Source organism: Cetorhinus maximus, chromosome 5 (genome assembly GCF_964194155.1).
Source record: "Cetorhinus maximus chromosome 5, sCetMax3.hap1.1, whole genome shotgun sequence".
Taxonomy (NCBI): domain Eukaryota; kingdom Metazoa; phylum Chordata; class Chondrichthyes; order Lamniformes; family Cetorhinidae; genus Cetorhinus; species Cetorhinus maximus.
In genome coordinates, this window is record NC_135883.1 from 167,311,197 (window position 1) to 167,336,923 (window position 25,727).

A 25,727-nucleotide genomic window follows, 5' to 3' on the forward strand; every position below is an offset into this window, starting at 1 on the left:
GAAGGGAACTTGTAGGTGGCGGTGTTCCCATGCATCTGCTGCCATTGTCCTTCTAGGTGGTACAGATTTTGGGTTTTAAAGGTGCCGTCAAAGGAGGCTTGGAGAGTTAATGCAGTGCATCTTATATATAGTACACACTGCTGCCACTGTGCATCGGTGGTGGAGGGAGTGAATGTTTAAGGTGGTGAATGGGATGCCAATTAAGTGGGCTACTTTGTCTTGAATGGTGTCATGCTTCTTGAGTGTTGTTGGGACCACACTCATCTGGACAAATGTTTGAATTCTGTCCTCTTTCACAATTTTAGCAATATCTTTTTGCTAGGTAAAGCCAGATGCAAAGTACACATTTAGTATTTCAGCCATGCCCTCTGTTACTATGCATCAATCCCCTTTTTGGTCTCTAATCACCACCACCCCTCCTCTTATTACCCTTTTACTATGTATATGTGTATAGAAGTCTTCTGCATTCCCTTTTACTTAAGCTGACCATATATTTTCATAGTCTCACTTTATCCCTCATTTTTTTCACTTCCACTTTGAATTTTCTAAACTTAGCTTTGTTCCCACTTGTATAATCAACCTGATGTGCCATACACACTCTTTTTTTCTGCTTCTATCTCTCTCAAGATTCAGGGAACTTAGGCTTTGCTTGTCCTTTTTCCAAGAAAAGTAAAAAATTAGCATTCAAGTACAGCAAGTAATTAGGAAGGCAAATGGCATGTTCTTTATTGCATGGGGTCTGGATTATAAGTATAAGGACATCTTACTATAAGTCTAAGAACACATGTTTGATATAAAACAAAAACAGAATTACCTGGAAAAACTCAGCAGGTCTGGCAGCATCGGCGGAGAAGAAATCAGTTAACGTTTCGAGCCTTCATGGCCCTTCGGCAGAACTGAAGCATAGTTAGGAGAAGGGAGAAATATAAACTAGTTTAAGGTGGGGGGGGGGAAGAGGGAAGTTGAGGGTGTGGTGATTGTGGAGATAAGCAGTGATAGGAGCAGATAATCAAAAGATGTCACAGACAAAAGGATCAAAGAGGTGTTGAAGGTGGTGATATTTGTCTAAGAAAAGTGCTAATTAAGAATGGAAGACAGGATACTCAAAGTACAGCTCTAGTGGGGAAGGGGTGGACAGACTAACAAGGTTTTAGTTTTAGATTTAAAAATAATGGGAATAGGTGGGGAAAGAAGAATCTATATAAATTATTGAAAAAAAAAGGGGGGGGGTGGGAGAAACGGGGTGGGGATGGGGGGAGGGGGAGTTTAAGATCTAAAGTTGTTGAATTCAATATTCAGCCCGGAAGGCTGTAAAGTGCCTAGTCGGAAGATGAGGTGCTGTTCCTCCAGTTTGCGTTGGGCTTCACTGGAACAATGCAGCAAGCCAAGGACAGACATGTGGGCAAGAGAACAGGGTGGAGTGTTAAAATGGCAAGCGACAGGGAAGTTTGGGTCTTTCTTGCGGACAGACCGCAGGTGTTCCGCAAAACGGTCACCCAGTTTGCGTTTGGTCTCTCCAATGTAGAGGAGACCGCATTGGGAGCAACGAATGCAGTAGACTAAGTTAGGGGAAATGCAAGTGAAATGCTGCTTCACTTGAAAGGAGTGTTTGGGCCCTTGGACGGTGAGGAGAGAGGAAGTGAAGGGGCAGGTGTTGCATCTTCTGCGTGGGCATGGGGAGGTGCCATAAGTGGGGGTTGAGGAGTAGGGGGTGATGGAGGAGTGGACCAGGGTGTCCCGGAGGGAACGATGTGTTTGGTGGTGGCATCATGCTGGAGTTGGCGGAAATGGCGGAGGATGATCCTTTGAATGCGGAGGCTGGTGGGGTGATAAGTGAGGACAAGGGGGACCCTATCATGTTTCTGGAAAGGAGGAGAAGGCATGAGGGAGGATGCGCGGGATATGGGCCGGACACGGTTGAGGGCCCTGTCAACGACCGTGGGTGGAAAGCCTCGGTTAAGGAAGAAGGAGGACATGTCAGAGGAGCTGTTTTTGAAGGTAGCGTCATCAGAACAGATGCGACGGAGGCGAAGGAACTGAGAGAATGGGATGGAGTCTTTACAAGAAGCGGGGTGTGAGGAGCTGTAGTCGAGGTAGCTGTGGGAGTCGGTAGGCTTGTAATGGATATTGGTGGACAGTCTGTCATCAGAAATTGAGACAGAGAGGTCAAGGAAGGGAAGAGAAGTGTCAGAGATGGACCATGTGAAAATGATGGAAGGGTGGAGATTGGAAGCAAAATTAATAAATTTTTCCACGTCCCGACGAGAGCATGAAGCAGCACCGAAGTAATCATCGATGTACCGGAGAAAGAGTTGTGGGAGGGGGCCGGAGTAGGACTGGAACAAGGAATGTTCCACATACCCCATAAAGAGACAGGCATAGCTGGGGCCCATGCGGGTACCCATAGCCACACCTTTTATTTGGAGGAAGTGAGAGGAGTTAAAGGAGAAATTGTTCAGTGTGAGAACAAGTTCAGCCAGACGGAGGAGAGTAGTGGTGGATAGGGATTGTTGGGGCCTCTGTTCAAGGAAGAAGCTAAGGGCCCTCAGACCATCCTGGTGGGGGATGGAGGTGTAGAGGGATTGGACATCCATGGTGAAGAGGAAGCGGTTGGGGCCAGGGAACTGGAAATTGTTGATGTGACGTAAGGTGTCAGAGGAATCACAGATGTAGATGGGAAGGGACTGGACAAGGAGAGAGAGAAGGGAGTCAAGATAACGAGAAATGGGGCAGGAACAGGCTGACACGATCGGTCTGCCAGGACAGTTCTGTTTGTGGATTTTGGGTAGGAGGTAGAAGCGGGCCGTCCGAGGTTGGGCGACTTTCAAGTTGGAAGCTGTGGGAGGAAGATCTCCAGAGGAGATGAGGTCAGTGACAGTCCTGGAAACAATGGCTTGATGTTCTGTGGTGGGGTCATGGTCCAGGGAGAGGTAGGAGGAAATGTCTGCGAGTTGACGCTCAGCCTCCGCGAGGTAGAGGTCAATGCGCCAGACAACAACAGTACCACCCTTGTCAGCGGGTTTGATGACAATGTTGGGGTTGGACCTGAGAGAACGGAGTGCAGTGAGTTCAGAGAGAGACAGATTAGAATGGGTGAGAGGAGCAGAGAAATTGAGACGACTAATGTCACGCCGACAGTTTGATATAACCTGACCAAATGTAAAAATTTGACCAAATCTTATACCATGCCCCCTACATACCATTCTATATAGCTTCTAGCAAGCATAATATTGAACATTAGATGTGATTTTGTGATTGGACAGCACTTGTTGAACAATCCTGAGCATGTTAAGAATTACACTAACAACCAATTTAAGATTGTCAGTCTGACTCTCAATGTGGCTCACTTATATCTGCTGAAGTTACATATATTCAAATGCAGGGATTTATCCTCTGCAGGGAAAAGGCAAATATCCAGGCATTGTGCCTTTTTCGAATTAAATAAAAGCATGAGAGACAATAGTTTCCTGGTACATTCTCCATGGCAATGCCTCAATAACTCAGAATTGACTTGCCAACCAATCAAAATACTTTTCTCATGCAGCATTAATTGTTGCTCCCTTTGAAATTTGACATTCTTGAGTCTGTTCTGATGAAAGCTTTGGCAGCATTTCTCCTTTTTCAACAATACTCAAATTCTGTACTTCCAAAAGACAGTTTAAAAGTTTCTCACTATTTAAAAAATATTCTGCTTTTCTATTATTCACATTTGCCAACATTATATTCAATATTCCACCTTAATGCCCACTAACCTAACCTGTCTTTTTATTTATATCAGCATTGCTGGAAAGGCCTATATCCCTTTGCAAGCTGTTTGTGTCCTCTTCACAACTTACTGTCCCACCTAGCTTTGTATCATCAGCAAACTTAGATACATCACTCTCAGTCTCTTTGGCCTAAGTCATAAATGTGGAATGTAAATAGCTAAGGTCCCAGCACTGATCTACATGGCAGTCCACAAGTTGTAGTCTGCCAATTTGAAAATGCCTTGTTTACACCTGTTCTCTGTCCATCAGCAAACCCTCTAACTATGCCCTAATCTTGTGTAAATGTCTTACGTGGCATCTTGTCAGATGCCTTTTGGAATTCTATGTATACTACATCCACTGGTGCCCCTTTATCTACCCTTAGAAAATCTATTAAATTTGTCAAACACAATTTTCCCTTCATCCTAATCATGTTAAGATTTTCAAAGTACCCTGTTAACACCTCCTTATTAATAGATTCCAGCTGTCAAGGCTTACTGGAGTTCCAGATTTCTCTGTCCCACCTTTCTTGAATAGCACAGTTATATTGGCCACCTTCCACTTCACTGGGATTGTTGTAGAATCTAAGGAATATTGGACGATTACAACCAATGCATCCACTATCTCTGCTGTCAATTCTTTTAGAACCCTAGGATATAGGCTGTTAGGCTCAGGAAATTTGCTTTTAATTTGTTAGTTTCACGAGTATTGTTCCTCTATTGATCTTAATTACTTTAAGTTCCTCCCTCTCATTAACGTCTAGGTTCCTCAATAATTTTGGTATTTTTTTGTGTCTTACACTTTGAAAACAGATTCAAAATATTTGTTTAATGTTGTGCCATTTCCTTATCCCTCATTACAATATCTGCCTCAGCCTCTCATGCACGAATGATTACTTCTGCCTTGATCTTCTATTTTTGCAGTCTTGTAGAAACTCTTACAATCTGTTTTTATACTCCTGGCAAGTTTACTGTTATATTCTCTCACCTTGAAACATTCAGTCCCTCCACTGTTGCACAGAAGCAACAGTGTGTACTATCTACAAGATGCATTGCAGCAACTCACCAAGGTTCCTTCAACGTCACCTTCCAAATCCGTGACTTCTACCACCTAGAAGCTCAAGGGCAGCATGGGAACACCACCACCTGGAAATTCCCCTCCAAGTCAAACACCATCCTGGCTTGGAAATATATCGCATTTCCTTCACTGTCACTGGGTCAAAATCCTGGAACTCCCTCCCTAACAGCATTGTGGGTGTGCCTACACCACATAGACTGCAGAGGTTCAAGAAGGTGGCTCACCACCACCTTTTCGAGGGAAATTAGGGATGGGCAATAAATGCTGGCCTAGACAGTGTGCCCATAGCCCATGAATGAATAAATAAAGGCCGAAGAGGCTTGAATCTGGAATTCGGGTCCCTGAACCCGGTCTCTACCGTTTATGCTTGGGTGTGGCAAACAGAACAGGTCAAATTTTACACATCCATAGCTCACAGAGGAAGCTGCACATGTATAAGTGTAGCTGCCTTCAGTCCAATCTGATTTCGCAAGAAAATATGATGTGTGCACATTAGTCCTGGTAGGAGAAGGTCTGGCACTGGCATTGGAGGCAGTCCAAAGAAGGTTCACTAGGTTGATCCCGGGTATGGAGGGATTTTCTTATGAAGAAAGGTTGAGTAGGTTGGGCCTGTACTCTTTGGAGTTTAGAAGAATGAGAGGCGATCTTATTGAAACATAAAAAATTCTTAGGTGGCTTGACAGGGTAGATGCTGAGAGGTTGTTTCCCCTTGTGGGAGATTCTAGGACCAGAGGGTATAATCTCAGTGTAAGGGGTCACCCATTTAAGACAGAGATGAGGAGCAATTTCTTCTCTCAGAGCGTAGTGAATCTGTGGAATTCTTTACCGCAGAGGGCTGTAGATGCTGGATCGTTAAGTATATTCAAGGCTGAGAAAGGCAGATATTTAATCATTAAGGGAATCGAGGGTTACGGGGAAAAGACAGGAAAATGGAGTTGAGAATTATCAGATCAGCCATAATCTCATTGAATGGCAGAGCAGGCTCAATGGGCCAAATGGCCTACTTCTGCTCCTACGATTATGGTCTAATGGTCTTATTGGAGTTTTTGGAGAGGTAGGATACCCTTTTGGAGAGGTAAGGTACCCTTTTGGATATGGTCTTGGGACACCTTTGGGAGAGGTCATGTGCCCTTTGGGAGAAGTTGAGTGCCCTTTGAGATTGTTAACAGCGGACATGAATGTGTGTAAAAAGTGAATAAACTCATTGGAACTGTCAAGCTCACTGACATTGTCAATAGGGCTGTCAAAGGGAGCTGTCAATGGAAGCTGTCAAATGGAATTGTCAGCAGAGCTGCCAAATGGAGCAGTCAAGCAGTCAAGACATTTAAATCTCCCGCCCTTTAAATATTTGAAGAAATAAATTGTCTGTTAAAAAATTAGTGCTTGATATTTCACTGTCTGTTGACATAAGCTTGAATGCTACCATTACAGGATTAGTGCTAAATGACTGATTTCACAACCTATCATTATCACAATGGGATACCTGGTCAGTTAAAAGTTTGACTGACAGCTCCAAGTGCTTATAAAGCCTTTGAAGTTGGATCATAAAGACAAATGTTTGTTCTTTTAAGAATTAAAGGAAGTTAAATGTAGTGATATTTTAAAATCAAAAAGTGTTTTTTTTAAATAGTGAATCCAGCAATAGACACTTAAGAACTGTATTTAATCTCAGCATGGTTCCTGAAGTCCACCCATGGTAGACACTGGGTGAGTTAGCATGGAGGGTGGGGACATGGGTCGGCATGAGTTGGTGCAGGGGCTACAAAGGGTCACATTTTTGCAGTGCCGGAGCACCGAGGTGGCCCTTTTTGCCCAGCCCACCTCCACACCCGACAATCCCTGTGCTGCCTCTGAACCGTTCCAGGGGTAGCAGGCATGACTCCCATTTCACCTGCTCTGAAGAAGGGTCATACGGACTCAAAACGTTAACTCTGTTTCTCTCTCCACAGATGCTGCTAGACCTGCTGAGTTTTTCCAGCATTTCCTGTTTTTGTTCCCATTTCACCCTGTTCCCCTGGAATGAAAATCAGAGATTTGAGGGCACTTTTTCCTGGGTGTGGTTCGTGCAGCGAGGAATTGTCCCCACTCATGGCTCCAAACCCAGGAGTGAAAATTCAGGCCATAATGTTTGGTGCAGTGACAGCTCTGCTAGTAAACCTGTGTCATTGTCAAGGAGCACAGAAGGACCCATCACCAATAATGTACAAGGCTTTGCACAGAACTTGGAGCTGTCATTTCTGGTGTGGAATTGGAGCGAACTCCATTATCAAACTTGTGGACCAAACCATCATGGAGAGTCTGATAGTTGATGTCTCAGCTTCCATTGCAACACAAGCAGAAACCACAGAACAGGCAAAGACATGGAAGGGAATGGAAAAAAATAATAATTGAATTTTGTATAAAATACTGAATGGTTTGATTGATAAAGTTGGTTTGGAATATTTCTTTTGTGGTGGCTTTTATTTCAGCTTTGTAGCTAAGAGATAGTTGTGATGGTCAGTAACAGAGGGAAGGTGTGGGAATGCTGGTGAACGGAGAATTCGGGTAGTATTCAACTGGAACTGCAGTTGGGTGAGCCAATGATGGACAACTCAGCTGGGAAGGGGATTTTTTAGTCACCCCTCCTCCTCCTCAGCTGCTTTTTATATACATGACAGTGAGGTTGTGTAGGATGCAGCGGACCATGATAAATTGTGATACACACTCTGCAGCATACTGCAGGGCTTCTCCAGAGTGGCCCAGGCAGCCGAAGCACAGCTTAAGCACTCCAAGGTTTGACATGGCTCTAATTACATGAATGCTGCGCATCTGTGCATGGTTTATGCACCAGAGTGATGAGTCAGATGGTCAGTGGAAACCCCTCGTTGACTACTATCCCAGTAGCCACGACCTAGTCTCTTGTGATGGCTCAAATTCTGATGGAACAACCTGCTGCCACAGAATAAGGGCTGCTGCCTGGATACTGAGCAAGCTCTCTGGTGTCCACCTGTAATGGCAACTTGCACAATCAGGAAGTCTGTGCCATAGCATACACTCACTCCACCTGTTTCTCTCTCTGCATGCAGAGCATTAGCGGCTTCCCTTATCAGTGAATAGCAAACAATAAGATTTTGGAGATGTTGCCTAGTCTAGTGTGGAAGGAGGCTGATGTGAAAAGTTGAAGACTCTGGGTACTTTTACAGTCACTTGCAGCACCACCTGCTCTGAGCCTGAAAGTCTGTCTGCAATAGGTGGCATATGTTAGTGAGCACTTCCCGAATTAAACAATGATGGCATAAGCTGTTCCTTGCTGAGGTTGACATAAGAGAAAGATTAACTGAAGATCCTGGGTGGATATGGATATGGCCCTCTGCTAAGAGCTGTTCTCCCCCTCCCACTCTTTCTCCTTCTACCCTCTCTTTGAGAAGCTTGTAATATTATGTGTGGCATGTCCTAATTTTCTCTGTCATGATACAACCAACAGGGATAGAAGCTACAGCAGCAAAGTAAGTGAGAAGGACCTTTGATGAGAGAACCAAGGCATTCACCAAATGCCACACGACTCCCCGTAGACATTGCTAACTTTAAATAGTAGTACAATCTGTCAAACATTTCAAATAGACCAGCAATAGCCAGCAGAAATCAATCAGCAATTAACCTGGTGAGCCCTTTAAATAATGCTGATGGGGCTCTTCCTGTTGTTGAATACATGCTCAGCTATATGAGGCTCTGAATGGGAATAATTGGAGCGTTGAGGTTGAAGAAACACTGCTAGAGTCAAATCAGCATTACACGCTGACTGACACATTTATTTTTATTAATTCATATGATGTGGGTGTCGCTGGCTAGGCTAGCAATTATCGCCCATCACTAATTGCCATCAAGAAGGTGGTGGTGAGCTGCCTTCTTGAACTGCTGCAGTCCATGTGGGGTAGGTACACCCACAGTGCTGTTAGGAAGGGAGTTCTAGGATTTTGACTCAGCGACAGTGAAGTGATATATTTCCAAGTCAGGGTGGGGAGTGGCTTGGAGAGGAACTTCCAGGTGGTGGTGTTCACATCTGTCGCTGCCCTTATCCTTCCAGATTGTAGCGGTCATGGGTTTGGAAGGTACTGTCTAAGGAGCCTTGGTTAGTTCCTGCAGTGAATCTTGTCGATGGCACACACTGCTGCCACTGTGCGTCAGTAGTGGAGGCAGTGAATATTTGTGGTGGCAATTAAGCAGGCTGCTTTAACTGGATGGTGTCAAGCTTCTTGAGTGTTGTGGGAGCTGCACTCATCCAGGCAAGTGGAAAGTATTCCATTACACTGCTGACTTGTGCCTTGTAGATGGTGGACAGGCTTTGGGGAGTCAGAAGGTGAGTTACTTGCTGCAGGATTCCTAGCCTCTGACCTGCTCTTGTAGCCACAATATTTATATGGCTAGTCCAGTTCAGTTTCTGGTCAATGGTAACTTCAGGATGTTGATAGGGGGGGATTCAGTGATGGTAATGCCATTGAATGTCAAGGGGCGATGGTTATTCTTGTTGGAGATGGTCATTACCTGGCACTTGTGTGGCACGAACGTTACTTTCCACTTGTCAGCCCAAGCCTGGATATTATCCAGGTCTTGCTGCATTTGGACATGGACTGCTTCGGTATCTGAGTTGCGAATGGTGTTCAACATTGTGCAATCATCAGCGAACATCCCTACTTCTGACCTTATGATGGAAGGAAAGTCATTGATGGGCTGAAGACACTACCCTGAGGAACTCCTGCAGTGATTTCCAGGAACAGAGATGATTGACCTCCAACAGCCACAGCCATCTTCCTTGTGCTAGGTATGACTCCAACCAGTGGAGCATTTTCCTCATGATTCCCATTGACTCCAGTTTGTTTCGGGCTCCTTGATGCCACACTTGGTCAAATGCTGCCTTGGTGTCAAGGGCAGTCATTCTCACCTCACCTTGGGAGTTCAGCTCTTTTGTCCATGTTTGAACCAAGGCTGTAATGAGGTCAGGAGCTGATTGACCCTGGCGGAACCCAAACTGGGCATCAGTGAGCAGGTTATTGCTAAGCTAATGATCTGCCTATCCTTCATACTTCCACTGCGCGCTTCCACTGCCCTCACTAAGGAACCTGCCCAAAATGACATCTGGTGCAGCCTGCAGCATAAGCTTGTACATGCACCACCTACACCATTTTAGACTTGAAACTGTGCTCACAGTGCTGATAATGCCAGTGTTGCGCAATAAGATTTTGTGGCCAGAAGCTGCAGAAAAAAAGTGAAACGGGAAATAAGTAGGGCAAAGAGAGTATATGAGAAAAGATTAGCAAATAACCTGATAGGAAACACTAATGTCTTTTCTCAACATATAAATAGTAAAAACGTGGATAGGAAGGATGGTGCTGCAAAACGAACAAAAAGGAAATCTTAAAAGGCATAGGGCATGGCTACAATGCTAAATATGTAATTTACTAATGTCTTCACTAAAGGAAAGGTTGCTGCCACAGTAAGGGAAAAGGGCATGGAGAAATTGGATCAGATAAAACACTAGTTAGGCCTTAGATGGAGTATTGTGATCCATTCAGATGCCGCACTATAGGAAGGATGTCAAGGCCTTGCAGAGGGTGAGAGGTTCACTTAAATGGTACCAGGAGTGAGATTTCAGTTAGGTGGAGAGACTAGGGAAGCTGGGATTGTCCCCCTGAGAGCAGAGAAGGTTAAGGGGAGATTTAACAGTTTTTCTTCAGGTTTTTCTGAGAGAAATTGTTCATAATATGAGAAAAATTGCTGATGCAAAATTAATTGACCCGGAAGAAGTAATCTCAGGATAATTATGGCTGTGATAATTCATTGATCATCCATCCAGAAAGAATCTACAAATTCCACAATGCAGCATCAAATTGTTCCTTCTGTGTTTCCAGGAGTTTTGCCTTTACTGTTCTACCAGAGGTCCATTCCTAAGTGTTGATTATTTCCTTTGCAAAAGACTAGATGGTATCAGTCTTAAATCTAACTTTTCCAAGGTTGAAACTATGTCCCTTTATCCTAATCTCACAATTTACTTCAAAATAATATACCAGATTTACTTTTTCAATACCTTTATCTACCATCTATATATACATGAGATAAAGATTTCCTCTCAGGAACATCCTTGCCAGGCTAAAAAGCCCACAGAGTGAAGCTGGTCTTTGTTGACATTGCCTATTTATGAAACTAGTACCTGTGTGATGAAATACTTGTAAATTGTAGATTTCACCATTTGTTTAAAACAGAAACTGACAAATTAATCAAGTTGACCAGCCTCAGTTTCTACTGTTTTTAAATGTCATCAATAAATCAATCAATGCTAATCAGAACATACCTCTGAAAATAGTCCTCGCATGTTTGATAGACCCTGTCATGAAAGACACCCATTGTTGCCACAAGTTGGGTTTTGATCTCGTCTGAGCAAGCAATGTAAAAGCCAGAAAGGAAATAGTTAGAGACAGCAACCAATGCCTCTCTTGGCCAACGGCTGAACCAATCCATAGTGCAACCAGAGATCAGACCAGGGAACTTTAGCGCACGTGATCGAAACTTTTCACCAACCTAACATCAAAACAAAAGGAACAGCTGGCTTAGAAATATGCATTAAAAAATTCATATTTTTAAATAAACTAGCCACTCTACAATGATACAAAAGAAAAAAAAAATACTGTGGAAGCTGGATATCTGAAATATAAACAAAAGATAGTGGAAATATTCAGCAGGTTGGGCAGCACCTGTGGATGAGTAAAACAGGAAGCAGGTTGAATTAAAGCCCTAAAAACATGTGAGCAAGGGTCAAACCGGGTAGTAACTTTTAAAAATCTCAAAATTTGATCCCAACCCAGATCCTACCCATCCACTTCTGCATTTAATGGAAGCCAGACAGAAGGTGGCCAGCCAGCCCTCTCCGAGGAATCAGGCTAGCAATTTCAATACTTTAATAAGGCTTTATAGGTTTAACATAAAAATGGGGCAAATGCAATCTGGCCAATTACCACCCATCAGTCATCAGAAAAGCGATGGAAAGTGTAGTTGATAGTGTTATTAAGCAGCACTTACTCAGAAATAACCTGCTCACTGATGCTCAGTTTGGGTTCCACCAGGGATATTTAGCTCCAGTACACATTACAGCCTTAATCCAAACATGGAAAAATGAGCTGAATTCCAGAGCTGAGTTGAAAGTAACTGCCCTTGACATCAAGGAACCCTTGCAAAATTGAAGTCAATGGAAATCAGGACAAAACTCTTCACTGGTTGGAGTCATAGCTAACACAAAGCAAGATGGTTGTGGTTGCTGGAGGCCAATCATCTCAGCCCAAGACATCGCTGTATTGCCCCAGGCCCAATCATCTCCAAATATTTCATCAATGACCTTACCTCCATCATGTCAGAAGTTGGGATGTTTGCTGACGATTGCACAGTGTTCAATTCTACTCACAACTCCTCAGATAATGAGCATTCCTGGCCCAATGCAGCAAGGCCTGGACAATCTTCAGGCTATGTGGCAAATACCATTCCCAGCTGCTGTCACCCTGAGAAAGGATAGCAGGCTCCTGCTCCATGGAGCCACTGCCACTCCTGAGGGGCATCGCCTTCAACAATCCTAATAATCTGTAGGAGGGCAGATTGCTGGACCACTGTTACACTCTGCAAGACCATTTGAACACTGCTATCCACAGCCATGACAACTGCTGTCTGAGCTTGCATAGCAGAAAGCTGAATTTGCATAACATTAATCTGAACTCCCACTGCAACACTCAGACTTTTATGGAACTTTTTATTTCCCACATTTCTGCTTTCAACCCTTTCCCCTTGGTTCCCCTTGACTTGAATTTAAAAAAAACATTCTGAAGGAACTGGTCCCTTCACAATATGCTGGTCCACTCCTCAACCACCCCTACCCATCAGACACCCCCTTGCCACAGCAGCTTCAAATGCAAGTGCAGGAGGTGTAACACCTGCCCTTTTACCTCCTCTTTTCCAAGGCCTAAAACATTTCTTCCAGATAAAACTGTGATTTAGATGTATTTCTTTCAATTTTGTGCACTGTATTTGTTGCTCCTGATGCAGTATCCTCTACACTAGGGAGACCAAACACAGTTTAGGTGGCCACTTTGTGGAACATCTCTGGAACAATCCACATGCACGTCACTTTAAAACTCCATCCCATTCCCACACCCGGGCTAGAATGTCACGCTCCCCCCAGGAGGTTCTGAGATGGTGGGGGACGTGAAATTGCATGGACAGGATTTACTCCAGTTTCCCACCTGCCCTAACTTCACAGCGGTTTTACGCTGGGGCAGGAAGGGCCTTGGATGGGAGGCCCGACCTTGGCCCAATCGAGGCCCTTAAATGACCAATTAATGGCCACTTAAGGGTCATTTCCCACTCAGCCTCAATTTTTAAACCGGAAATGAAAAAAAGTTGATCTCGGGCAGGAAGAGGGCGGGGTAGGGTGGGGTGGGGTGGTGGGGGGATGCCTTCATCAGAAGCCCCTTTTTGACTGGGAGTGCCCTCCCCTTAAGGCCCAGTGACCACCAGGCCTCCTTCCACCTCTGGCCTATCCTCTGAGATCCTGATCGCCCCCCTAATAACCCCCTGAGGCCTTCCATACCTTTTCCGCCCTGGGACCCCTAACAGTTATGTTTTTCTCTGGTTCCCAGGATGTAGTCTCAGGCAGCTTTGTGCAGCACCTCTTCCGGTTACTGCTGCGCTGTTGCTGGAGGGACTGCAGAGCTGCCAGCCAACTTGATTGGCCCGCGCCTCTCCTAAGAGAGGGGCGGAAATCCTGCCTTATGCTAATCAATGCTTGTTAGAATGTAAAATGGCAGCGGGGCTGTCGGAGTCGGCAGGGAGGGGAGAACCCCCGCCATGCTAAAAACTCAGGACCCTGTCTTTGGCCTCCTAACTGCTCCTTTGAAACTCAACATCAGCTTGAGGAATAACATCTCAACCTTCGACTAGGTACTTTACAGCATCCTAGACTCACCATTGAGTTCAACAATTTCAGATTAAAACCTCCGCTCCCATTATCAGCAAGGGACGTGCGAGGAGACAGGTGAGCATGCCTGGTGAGACGGAGACCGAGTGAGTAGCGAATTAGGTTCACATGGTAAGTCCTTTTCAGGTTTTAACTATAGATTAAGAATCAAGATCTGACACTGTACTAACCTTCAAGTAAGTTAGATTAGCTCGATAAGAAGAGAACTGCCTGGAGTGGCAGTTATCTGTCAATTACCTGAAAGCAGTTCGTCCAAGTGGTGTGAATCACTGTAGCAGGAAGGTAAATTAGCTAGTGACTCATCAGAGGGTCGAAAAAGAGACAGGCTTTCCAAACTGTATGATCAGTAAGGGGCGTGTGAGGAGACAGATAACTACGCTGGAGTGAGGAGCGAATTAGGTTTATGTGGGCATTCGGTGCATGGGGGAAAAAGGTGTGGCATACATAGGAATTATCCTAAGTTAATTAAGTGAGTAATGAAATTAAGTGAACTAAATAACAGGTAACCATGGCAGTACAGGTGCTATGTTACAGCTGTGAAATGTGGGGACTTTTGGACACCAAGGCAATCCAGGACAAACACGCCTGCAGAAAGTGTAAGCAGCGTGAGGAATTCCGGATCAGGATTATTGATCTGGAAGCCGAACTGCAAACACTGCGCAGCGTGAAGGAGGGGGAGAAATACCTGGACACTGTTCCAGAAGACCGTTACGCCTCTTAGAATAGGGCCATCTGTTTTGGTCAGCAGAGAGGGACAAGAGGATGTGACTGTCAGTGAGGTAGTTAATGGGACTGAGCAGACAGTAGTGGAGAAGCCTCAGACTTTGCAATTGCCATACAGGTTTGATGTGCTCACAACCTGTGTGGATGAAAGTGAGGTCTGCAAGGTGGATGAGCAGGCCAGCCATGGCACCATGGTACAGGAAGCTGTTTAAGCAGGGAGAGCAAACAGGAATGTAGTGGTAGTAGGGGACAGTATAGTGAGGGGGATTGACACTGTTCTCTGCAGCAAAGACTGAAAGTCCAGAAAGCTGTGTTGCCTGCCCGGTGCCAGGGTTCACGATATCTGCATCTGTGGAGAGAAAAAATAGTTAATGTTTCGAGTCATACAGACTCAAAACATTAACTGTTCTTTTTTCTCTCCACAGAGGCTGTTAGACCTGCTGAGTTTTTCCAGCATTTTCTGTTTTTATTTCAGATTTCCAGCATCTTCAATATTTTGCTTTTATTCACGATATCTGCTCAAGGCTGGATAGGAACTTGAAGTGAGAGGGAGAGGATCCAGTCGTCGTGGTCCATGTAGGTACCATCAACATAGGCGGGACAAAGAAGGAGGCTCTGCATAGTCAGTATGAGGAGCTAGGTACCAACTTAAGAAGTGGAACCTCAAAGATAATAATCTCCGGATTATTACCTGAGCCACATGCAAATTGGCACAGGGCAAATAAGATTAGAGAGATGAATACGTGGCTCAAAGACTGGTGTGGGAGAAGTGGGTTCCGGTTTGTGGGACACTAGCACCAGTACTGGGGAATGTGGGGGCTGTACCATTGGGACTGTTTACACCTGAACCATGCTGGGGTGAGTGTTCTTGCCATTCGCATAACTAGGGAAGTGGAGCGGGCTTTAAACTAAACAAGGTTGGGGGGGTGAGGGATCAGGCTTGGGTAGATGTGGCAAATCAAGGGGTAGAATCAAGGCAGGACACCATAACAGTAATGTGGGAAGTGAGGGTCATAGAATAGCAGGAAAGGACAGAGTGATTAAATCTAAGAATATACCAATAATCAAGACTAGATATTACAAAGATAAAAAAAAGACAAAACTAAAGGCTCTATATCTGAATGCGTGTAGCATTTGTAACAAAGTAAATGAATTGATAGCACACACTGAATTAAATAAATACGATCTGATAGCCATTACGGAGACATGGCTGCAGGATGACAAATGTTGGGTCCGGAATATTGAGGGGCATACAACATTCAAGAAGAATAAGAAGCTAGGTAAAGGCTGAGGGCTGATCAAGGATGGGGTTGGTGCAATAGTTAGAGATGACCTTGATTCAGGAGATCAGGATGTAGAATTAGTTTGGATAGAGATGAAGAATAGTAGGAGAAAGAAGCCACTAGTGAGAGTGGTCTTCAGACACTTAAAAGTAACCACAATTTAGGACAAAGTATACAAGAAGAAATATTGGGTGCTTGTGATAAAGGGAGAGCAATAACCATGGGTGATTTTAATCTACACATAAACTGGAAAAATCAGACTGGCAGTAGTAGTCTCGATGAGGAGTTCATAGAATGCTTTCAAGATAGTTTCTGATAGAAACAAGTTCCAGAACCAACCAGAGAGCAGGTTATACTAGACGTGGTATTGTGTAATGTGATAGGATTAATTAATGACCTCAGAGTAAAGACACCCCTAGGTAGCAGCAACCACAATATGATTGAATTTTACATCCAGTTTGAAAGGGAGAAGAGTGGGTCTAAGACTAGTATTTTGAACTTAAATGAGGGCAACAATGTGGACATGAAAGCTGAGCTAACTGAAGTGAACTGCAATACTAGGCTAGGGGATAGATCAATAGAGAAGCAGTGGCAGACGTTTAAGAGGATATTTCAGAATTCTCAGAATAAGTGTATTCTCAATAAAAAGAAAAATTCTAAAGTGAGGCCCCACCATCTGAGGTTACCTAGGAAAAAGCATATAACTGCACAAAGATGAGTGGTAGGTCAGATGATTGGTCAGAATATAAAGAATGGCAGAGAATGACTAAAAGGTTAATCAGGAGTAAGAAATTAGAATATGAGTGGAAGTGAGCTAGAAATGTAAAAATGGATAGCAAGAGTTTCTACAGGCATTTAAAAACGTAAAAAGAAATTTGAGTGTTGGTCCTCTAGAGAATGTGAATGGGGAGTTAATAGATAATAAGGAAATGATGGTGCAATGAACAAATACACTGCTTCTGTCTTCATTATAGAGGATACAAAAATTTTTCCAGCAATAGCTGTAAATCAGGAGGCGGATGGGAGAGAGTAACTTGGTGAAACTATAATCTCTAGGGAAGCATTATTGAGCAAACTAATAGAGCTGTGGGCTGACAAGTCTCCAGGTCCTGATGGACTTCATCCTAGGGTCTTAAAAGAGGTAGCTAATGAGGTAGTAGATGCGTTGGTATTAATTTTTCAAAATTTACTATATACTGGAAAGGTTTGATCAGACTGGAAAGTAGCAAATATAACCCCTCTATTCAAGGAGGGAGGGAGGCAGAAAACAGGAAGCTATAGGCCAGTTAGCTTGACATCTGTTATGGGGAAGGTGTTAGAATTGATCATTAAGGAGGTGATAGCTGGGCACTTAGAGAAACTCAAGGTAATCGGGAAGAGTCAGCATGGTTTTGTGAAAGAGAATTTGTGTTTAACCAATTTATTGGAGTTCTTTGAAGGAATAACATGTACTGTGGATAAAGGGGACCCTGCAGATGTGCTATACTTGGATTTCCAGAAGGCATTTGATAAGGTGCCACTTCAAAGGTTATTGCGGAAAATAAAAGCTCATGGTGTAGGGAGTAACATATTAGCATGGATAGGAGATTGGCTGGCTGGCAGAAAACAGCATAAATGGGTCTTTGTCTGATTGGAAGGATGTGATGAGTGGAGTCTTTCAGGGGTCTGTGCTGGTGTCTCAGCTTTTTACGATTTATATCAATGACTTAGATGAGGGGAGTGAAGGCATGATAGTCAAATTTGCAAGTAACACAAAGATAGTTAGGAAAGTATGTTGTGAAGAGGACATGAAGAGGTTGCAGATGGACATAGATAGGCTGAGTGAACGGGCAAAGATATGTCAGATGGAGTATTCTGTGAGAAAATGTGAAGTTGTTCACTTTGGCGGGAAGAAAAAAAATAGCAGAGTATTACTTAAATTGAGAACGGCTGCAGAATTCCAAACTGCAGAGGGATCTAGGTGCTCTAGTGCATGAGTCACAAAAAATTGTGACAAGTAATTAAGAAGGCTATTGGAATGCTATCCTTTATTATGAGAGGAATTGGACATAAAAGTAAGAATGTTATGCTTCAGTTATACAGGGTATTGTTGAGACCACATCTCGAATATTGTGTGCAATTTTGGTCTCCTTATTTAAGGAAGGATGTAAATGCATTGGAGGCGGTTCAGAGGCCGTTACTAAATTGATACCAGGAATGAGTGGGTTGTCTTATGAGGAAAGGTTAGACAGACTGGGCTTGTTTCCACTGGAGTTTAGAAGATTGAGGGGTGATTTGATTGAAGTATATAAGATCTTGAACGGTATTGACAAGGTGGACGTGGAAAGGATATTTACTCTTGTGGGTGAGTCCAGAACTAGGGGGAACGGTTTTAAAATTAGCAGTTGCCCTTTTAGGACAGAGATGAGGGGAAACTTTTCTATCAGAGGATTGTGTGACTTGGAACTCTGCCTCAGAAGGCAGTGGAGGCGGGGTCATTGAATATTTTTAAGGCAAAGGTAGAAAGGTTCTTGTTTGGCAAGGGAACCAAAAGTTATTGGGGGTAGATGGGAATGTGGAATTCGAAACACAAACAGATCAGCCATGACCTTAATGAATGGCGGAGCAGGCTCGAGGAGCCAAATGGCCTACGTTTGCTTCTATTTTGCACATGTGTGCATTTGTATGTATTTTCTTTTGCTTTTGTTTTTAAATGATAGCTGTTGGTGATGATTCTGCTTTTTTCACTTACACATCCTCCAGACCTATGTTATGTTCCTTGTCCCATTACCACCCTGTTTTGACTTGCACTATTGCCCCTTTTGTTATTTTCTCTGTTGCCTTCCAGTCTTTGACAGACCTCCACTTTTCTTCTCCCTCCACCTCATACCTTTCCCTGCTTCTATACTTGGTTAAAACCTATTACATCTTTAATAGCTTGTACAAATTCAACATAACTTCCTTGTCTTTATATTTAACAACTCAAGATAAAAAATCCAGAGTGCCATTTGCATTTTCAATGACATTTCCCACCTGTAGGACAATCTTTAAATTGTATATCTTCTCTACAAGATGTAGTTCATGTTCTCCTGAAATCCCCTGCATTATTTCTTACCATTTGTCATGGTCCATAATTTGGTATCAATTGTAGATTTCAATATCAATCTTCTCATGCTTCTAGCAAAATTATTTAAGTAAATGGATAACAAAGGAGGTCCAGGAAGAGATCTCTGAGGAATAGAAGTATCCATATTCCATCAATCCAAAAGGGCTACCTGCCCCTCTGTTGCCAGGACATCTCTCCATGCAACTACATTTCCTTTCATACCCCATGCCTTATCTTCTCTGTGTTTCTTATGTTGCAGCTTATGAGCTTGCACACCTAAAGAGAATGTATGTGTTCTATCTGAACACTAAAGAGTAAAATGTCTGCCAGGGTTTCTGCTATCTTCTGCCAAAAGAAAGATAGGACATTGGAATTTTTTTTTAATATTCATTTATCAGATGTGGGGATCTCTGGCTAGGCCAGCATTTATTGTCCATCTCTAATTGCTCTTGCCTTCTTGAACTGCTGCAGTCCATGTGTTTTAGGGACACCCACAGTGCTGTTAGGAAGGAAGTTCCAGGATTTGGCGCAGCAACAGTGAAGGAATGGCGAAATAGTTTCAAGTCAGGATGGTGTATGACACGGAGGGGAACTTGCAGATGGTGGTGTTCTCATGCATCTGCTGTCCTTGTCCTTCTAGGTGGTAGAGGTCATGGGTTAGGAAGGTGCTGTCTAAGGGACCTTGGTGAATTGCTGCAGTGCATCTTGTAGATGGTTCACACTGCTTCCAATAACCACACTTCTTCTTAGAAAATGGAATTCAATTAATCTTTGACTGTTGGATTTGATTGGTCCCTGCTAGCCTTGAGACCAGTAAAACCACATGATGATCAGGGACCAATCACAAAGCAAAAAGAATAGAACTTCTTATTGGATGGAAAACCAAATGAAAACCAAAACTGAGTTAACATTTGTGGTTATGAACTTATAGTACTGGTGAGGAACTGACCGGGGAGAAGCAGAGGACAACATGCAGATTTATCCTGGCTCTATTAATAAAATACTCGTATAGATTGTCAAAAGTGGGAGGGATACGAGGGGCTTCTTTCTTCATTGATGCAATCAGGGATTGAGTAATCTCATCAAGTTCATCCCGAGCAAATAAGTTTGACACCTATCAAAGGGAAGAAGGACAACAATGTAAATTTACAATACTTTATACATGTTAATGGCTTCAATTTTGATCTGTTCAGATGGCTTATTGCAATTGGTAATTATTTATTGTTCCAGTACGTTGTTTTGACATAAAAACAGAAAGTGCTGGAAAAACTCAGTAGGTCTGGTGGCATATGTGGAGAGAGAAACAGAGTTAACGTTTCAAGTCCAATGTGACTCTTCTTCAGAGAACAGAGGTAGAAATGTGATGGGTTTTGTACTGTTGAAAAAAGGGGCAGGGGTAGGTGAAGAAAAAGTGAAGGTCAGGGACAGGTTAGAGAGTGAGAGAGATAAAATGACAAAGATGTCACGGATCAGAGGCAAAGGGAGTGGTAATGATAGCATTAAAGACATAAAGCATAAAACCCATTACATTTCTACCTCTCTTCAGTTCCGAAGAAGAGTCATATTGGACTGGAAATGTTAACTCTGTTTCTCTTGCAACAGGTGCTGCCAGACCTTTTCCAGCATTTTCAGTTTTTCTATTTCAGATCTCCAGCATTTGCAGTAGTTTGCTTTTATTTTAGTTATTTTGACATGTTTACTTAAGCATTGTAATGCTTGAAACAGCAAATAATGTGAAATTAAGTGTGGTGAATGGACATCTGAACTGCCAGAAGCCAGATCCACAAGGTTTCTGCACCATTTAAGATGGGGGAGGCGATGGTGTAGTGATATTGTCACTGGAGCGGTAACCCAGAGATCCAGGGTAATGCTCTGGGAACCTGCATTTGAATCCTGCCATGGCAGATAGTGGAATTTGAATTCAATAAAAATCTGGAATTAAAAGTCTAATGATGACAATGACCATGAAATGATTGTTGTAAAAACTCATCTGGTTCACTAAATCTGTTGTCCTTACCTGGTCTGGCCTCCACAGCAATGTGGTTGACTCTTAAATATCCTCTGAAATGGCCTAGCAAGCTACTCAGTTATGACAAATTGCTGCAAAGTCATAAAAAACTAAATCAAACTGGACCTAGGTACTGGAAATGATAACTACAATCACAGCCCTGTTGACCCTGCAAAGTCCTCCTTACTAACATCTGAGGGCTAGTGCCAAAATTGGGAGAGCTGTCTTAGACTAATCAAACAACAGCCTAACATAGTCATCCCACAGAATCATACCTTACAGACATGCCCCAGACATCACCATCCCTGGATTCCTGACCCACCACCGGCAGGACAGACCCAGCAGAGGTGGGGGCAGAGTGGTATACAGTAGGGAGGGAGTTGCTCTGGAAATCCTCAACATTGTCTCTGGACCCCATGAAGTCGAAAGGAATCAGGTCAAACATGAGCAAGGAAACCTCCTGCTGATTACCATGTACTGCCCGCCTTCCTTCAGCTGATGAATCTGTGCTCCTCCACGTTGAACACCACTTGGTGGCAAGGGCTGGGTGTGGGGGACTTTAGTGTCCATCACCAAGAGTAGCTCAGTAGCAATATTACTGGTCAAGCACAAAAGAACATAGCTGCTAGACTGGGTCTGCTGTGAGGGAACCTGCCTGCTGCAGATGCATCTATCCATGACAGTATTGGTAGGAGTGACCACCACACAGCCATTGTGGAGTCGAAGTCCCGCCTTCACATTCAGGATACTGTCCATCGTGTTCTGTGGCACTACCACTGTGCTATAATAGATTTTGAACAGATCCAGCAACTCAAGACTGGGCATCCATGAGGCACTAGTGGTCCATCAGCAGCAGAATTGTACTCGAATGAAATCTGTAACCCTCATGGCCCCAAATCTACCATTATGATCAAGCCAGGGCATCTACCCTGGTTCAATGAAGAGTGCAGGAGGGCATGCCAAGAGCAGCACCAGGCATACCTAAAAATGAGGTTTCAACCTGGTAAAGTTATAACACAGGACTACTTGTGTGCCAAACAGCATAAGCAAGTGATAGACAGAGCTAAGCAATCACACAACCAATGGATCAGATCTAAGATCTGCAGTCCTGCCACATCCAGTCGTGAATGGTGGTGGACAATTAAACAACGCATTAGAGGAGGAGGTCCACAAGAATCTCCATCCTCAATGATGGAGGAGCCCAGCACAGCAGTGGAAAAGAATTGCTACAATCTTCAGCCAGAAGTGCCGAGTGGATGATCCATCTCGGCATCCTCTGGAGGTCCCCAGCATCACAGATGCCAGTCTTCAGCCAATTCAATTCACTCCACGTGATATCAAGGCTGAAGGCACTGATTACTGCAAAGACTATGGGCCCTGATAATATTCCAGCAATAATACTGAAGATTTGTGCTCCAGAACTTGCCACGCCCCTAGCCAAGCTGTTCCAGTATAGCTACAACACTGGCATCTACCTGGCTATGTGGAAAATTGCTCAGGTATGTCCTGTACACAAAAAACAGGACAAATCCAACCCGGTGGATTACCGCCCCATTACTCTACTCTCGATCATCAGTAATGGAAGGGGTCATCAACAGTGCTATCAATCGGCACTTGCTTAACAATAGCCTGCTCACTGATGCCCAGTTTGGGTTCCACCAGGGCCATTCAGCTCCTGACCTCATTACAGCCTTGGTTCAAACATGGACAAAAAACACTGAAGTGAGGTGAGAGTGATTGCTCTTGACGTCAAGGCCATATTTGTCAGAGTGTGGCATCAAGGAGCCCTAGCAAAAATGGAGTCAATAGGAATCAGGGAGAAACGCTCTGCTGGTTGGAGTTATACCTAACACAAAGGAAGATGGTTCTGGTTGTTGGAAGTCAGTCCTCTCAGCTCCAGGACATCACTGCAGGAGTTCCTCAGGGTAGTGTCCTCGGCCCAACCATCTTCAGCTACTTTATCAATGACCTTTCTTCCATAAAATGTCAGGCAATGACCATCTCCAACAAGAGAGAATCCAACCATTGCCCCTTGATGTTCAATGGCATTACCTTCACTGAATCCCCCACTATCAAGATCCTGGGGTTACCATTGACCAGAAACTGAACTGGACTAGCCATATAAATACTGTGGCTACAAGAGCAGGTCAGAGGCTAGGAATTCTGCAATGAGTAACTCACCTCCTGACTCCCCAAAGCCTGTCCACCATCTACATGGCACAAGTTAGGAGTGTGATGGAATATTCCCCACTTGCCTGGATGAGTGCAGCTCAAGAAGCTCGACACTGTCCAGGACAAAGCAGCCTGCTTGACTGGCACCACATCCACAAACATTCACTCCCTCGGCCGCCGAAGCACAGTAGCAGCAGTGTGTACCATCTACAAGATGCAGTTCAGGGATCCACCAAAGCTCATTCAACAGCACCTTCCAAACCCACGACCACTACCATCTAGAAGTACAAGGGCAGCAGATAGATGGGAACGCCACCACCTGGAAGTTCCTCTCCAAGCCACTCCCCACCCTGACTTGGAAATATATCTCCGTTCTTTCACTGTCGCTGGGTCAAAACCCTGGAACTCACTCCCTAACAGCACTGTGGGTGCACCTACACCACATGGACTGTAGCGGTTCAAGAAGGCAGCTCAGCCCCACCTTCTTGACGGCAATTAGGGATGGGTAGTAAACGCTGGCCCTGCCAGCGAAGCCCACATCCCATGAATTAATTTTTAAAAAGTAAATATTGCGTGCTTTAGAGTGATGGTGCATTTCTTATGCCAACCCCAGTTACATTGCTGAGCAACTTAGGGGACATACTGAGGTACTCCCGAGCATCCCTAGGAATTATGTTCAGAATATCCCTGATGGGTTCAGCATAGGATTCATAGAATCATACATACAGTACTGAACGAAGTCATTCATCCCACCTTGCCTGTGCTGTGTTTTTAAAAGAGAGAGTTGCCAATGATGTCGGACAGTTTCTGGAACCTTTATAACATGACCTCCAGCTGCTATCCCTTTCTGTGGCATAGAAAAGACAAAAAAAGAAAGACTTGCATTTATATAGTGCCCTTCACAACCACAGTACATCCCAAAGTGCTTTATAGCCAATAAAGTACTTTATTGATGTGTAGTCGATGGTGTAATGTAGGAAAAATAGCAGTCAATATGCACACAGCAAGGGCATTGGGGATAACCCTTCTGCTCTTCTAATTGTGCGATGGCATCTTTTACATCCATCTGAAAGTAGTGTCAGGGCCTCAGTTTAATGCTGCATGTGAAAGAAAGCAACCCTAATAGTGCAGCACTCTCTCAGCAGCACTGATGTGTCAACCTTTGATTTTTTGTTTTTAAGTCCTCGAGTGAAACTTTACCTGTGAAAGCTGTAGTATAAAGGGTTAATACTAAATATGTAGGTAAAAAGTCTACAGCATCAGTGATGTAAGAACACATGATAATAGAGCATGGAAAGAGATAGTTCCATGTAGAGCCTCAAGCTGAGTCCATACTATAAATGGTTAGTATAATGTTCAATAGACAATAGGTTGCTAACAGCATTGCCTCCAGCATTATCTGTAAGTCCAAATCCACAACTACCACATCTAAGACCCACCACAACAACAATAACAGATGGTTGCTATGAGAAAGCACAATGAAAGGAGCAACAAGTAAAGAGCCTGGTGACTGTAAGGAACAGCGAGAGAAATGACTGCAGGACAAGGACAGCATGGGGAAATCTTCAACTGAACTCCATAAAAGGCAACAGTAAAACGAAGACACGGAAACAATTTTCCCTTTACCAGAGTGTTTTGGCCATGTGGCACGCCCAGTTCAAGCTGTAAAGCGGCAGAACTGGAGTTGCAGGTTTACCGGATACAGAACAGCATGGGGACTAGCAGAGAAGATTATCAAGGAACTGGTCAGTACCTCATTCTACACGCTAGGCAGTAGTTCAGATGACATAATGGTCATTCAGGCATAAACAAAGACACGGCGACTATGAAGAAATTATTAAAGATTTTGATACTTATTTTAGAAAATAATTTGAGAAAACACCATTATAGAGAGAGCAAAATTTAATAGGTACATCCAATGACCAGGATGAGCATAGATTCCTTTATAAATTAACTATATTGATTAGCTGAAAATTGTGAATACAGAGCCCTGAAAGCCTAATTAATTCAGGATTGCATTGTTGTGGGAGTCTTAGAAGAGACACTATTGAATTATTTGCAGTCAAGGGAATACTTGACCCTATCGTAAACTGTGCAGATAATAGGGCAGGCAAAAGAGAGAAAGCAAAACAAAATTTTTATTTGACACATAAAAAAAATCTCTTGGAGAAAGCCAGCTGATACAGTCCAGTTTATATCACATAGAAATTGCAGCGCAACTAACTCCAAACAGCAAAAAATGGAAGAGGGCGTGGTAGCTGCTATTATTCAGGATTCTCATTGTGGCAGGAAAGGCTACATCGGAGGGAAGAATGCCCTGCCAAAAATGCGAAATGTCATTCCTGCAAGAAGAGAGGTCACGTTAAATCAGCTTGCTGCAGCAAACAGCTCTGAACAAAACAATTAAAGGAGAAACAGCAAAGATCATGTACCATTCAAGAAATTGAAGGCATTCAAGAAGTTGAAAAAGAAAAAGAATGAAATGTGCCATTCTTGGGAGAAATTGCAGAATCAAATGGGAACTATTGGAGTGCAGGTATTATGCTCAATGGGCATAAAACAAACTTCAAGTTAGACACTGGAGTTGGAGTTCCAATTCTTTCAGACACAGAAAAGTAGTTAAAACCAGATTTCCTCCAGT

General features: G+C 43.6%; 1 protein-coding gene across 1 annotated transcript in view; it reads right to left on the reverse strand.

The window, feature by feature from the left end:
- Nucleotides 1-25,727, reverse strand: part of LOC144681151 (dynein axonemal heavy chain 8-like) — a 1,659,468-nt gene that overhangs the window by 73,177 nt on the left and 1,560,564 nt on the right. Inside the window, exons 63-64 of the mRNA XM_078542878.1 lie at nucleotides 19,856-20,020; nucleotides 11,149-11,375 (exon numbers count right to left, since the gene is read on the reverse strand). Of these exons, the coding sequence (XP_078399004.1) occupies nucleotides 11,149-11,375; nucleotides 19,856-20,020 (392 nt within the window). The remainder of the gene's footprint in view (nucleotides 1-11,148; nucleotides 11,376-19,855; nucleotides 20,021-25,727) is intronic.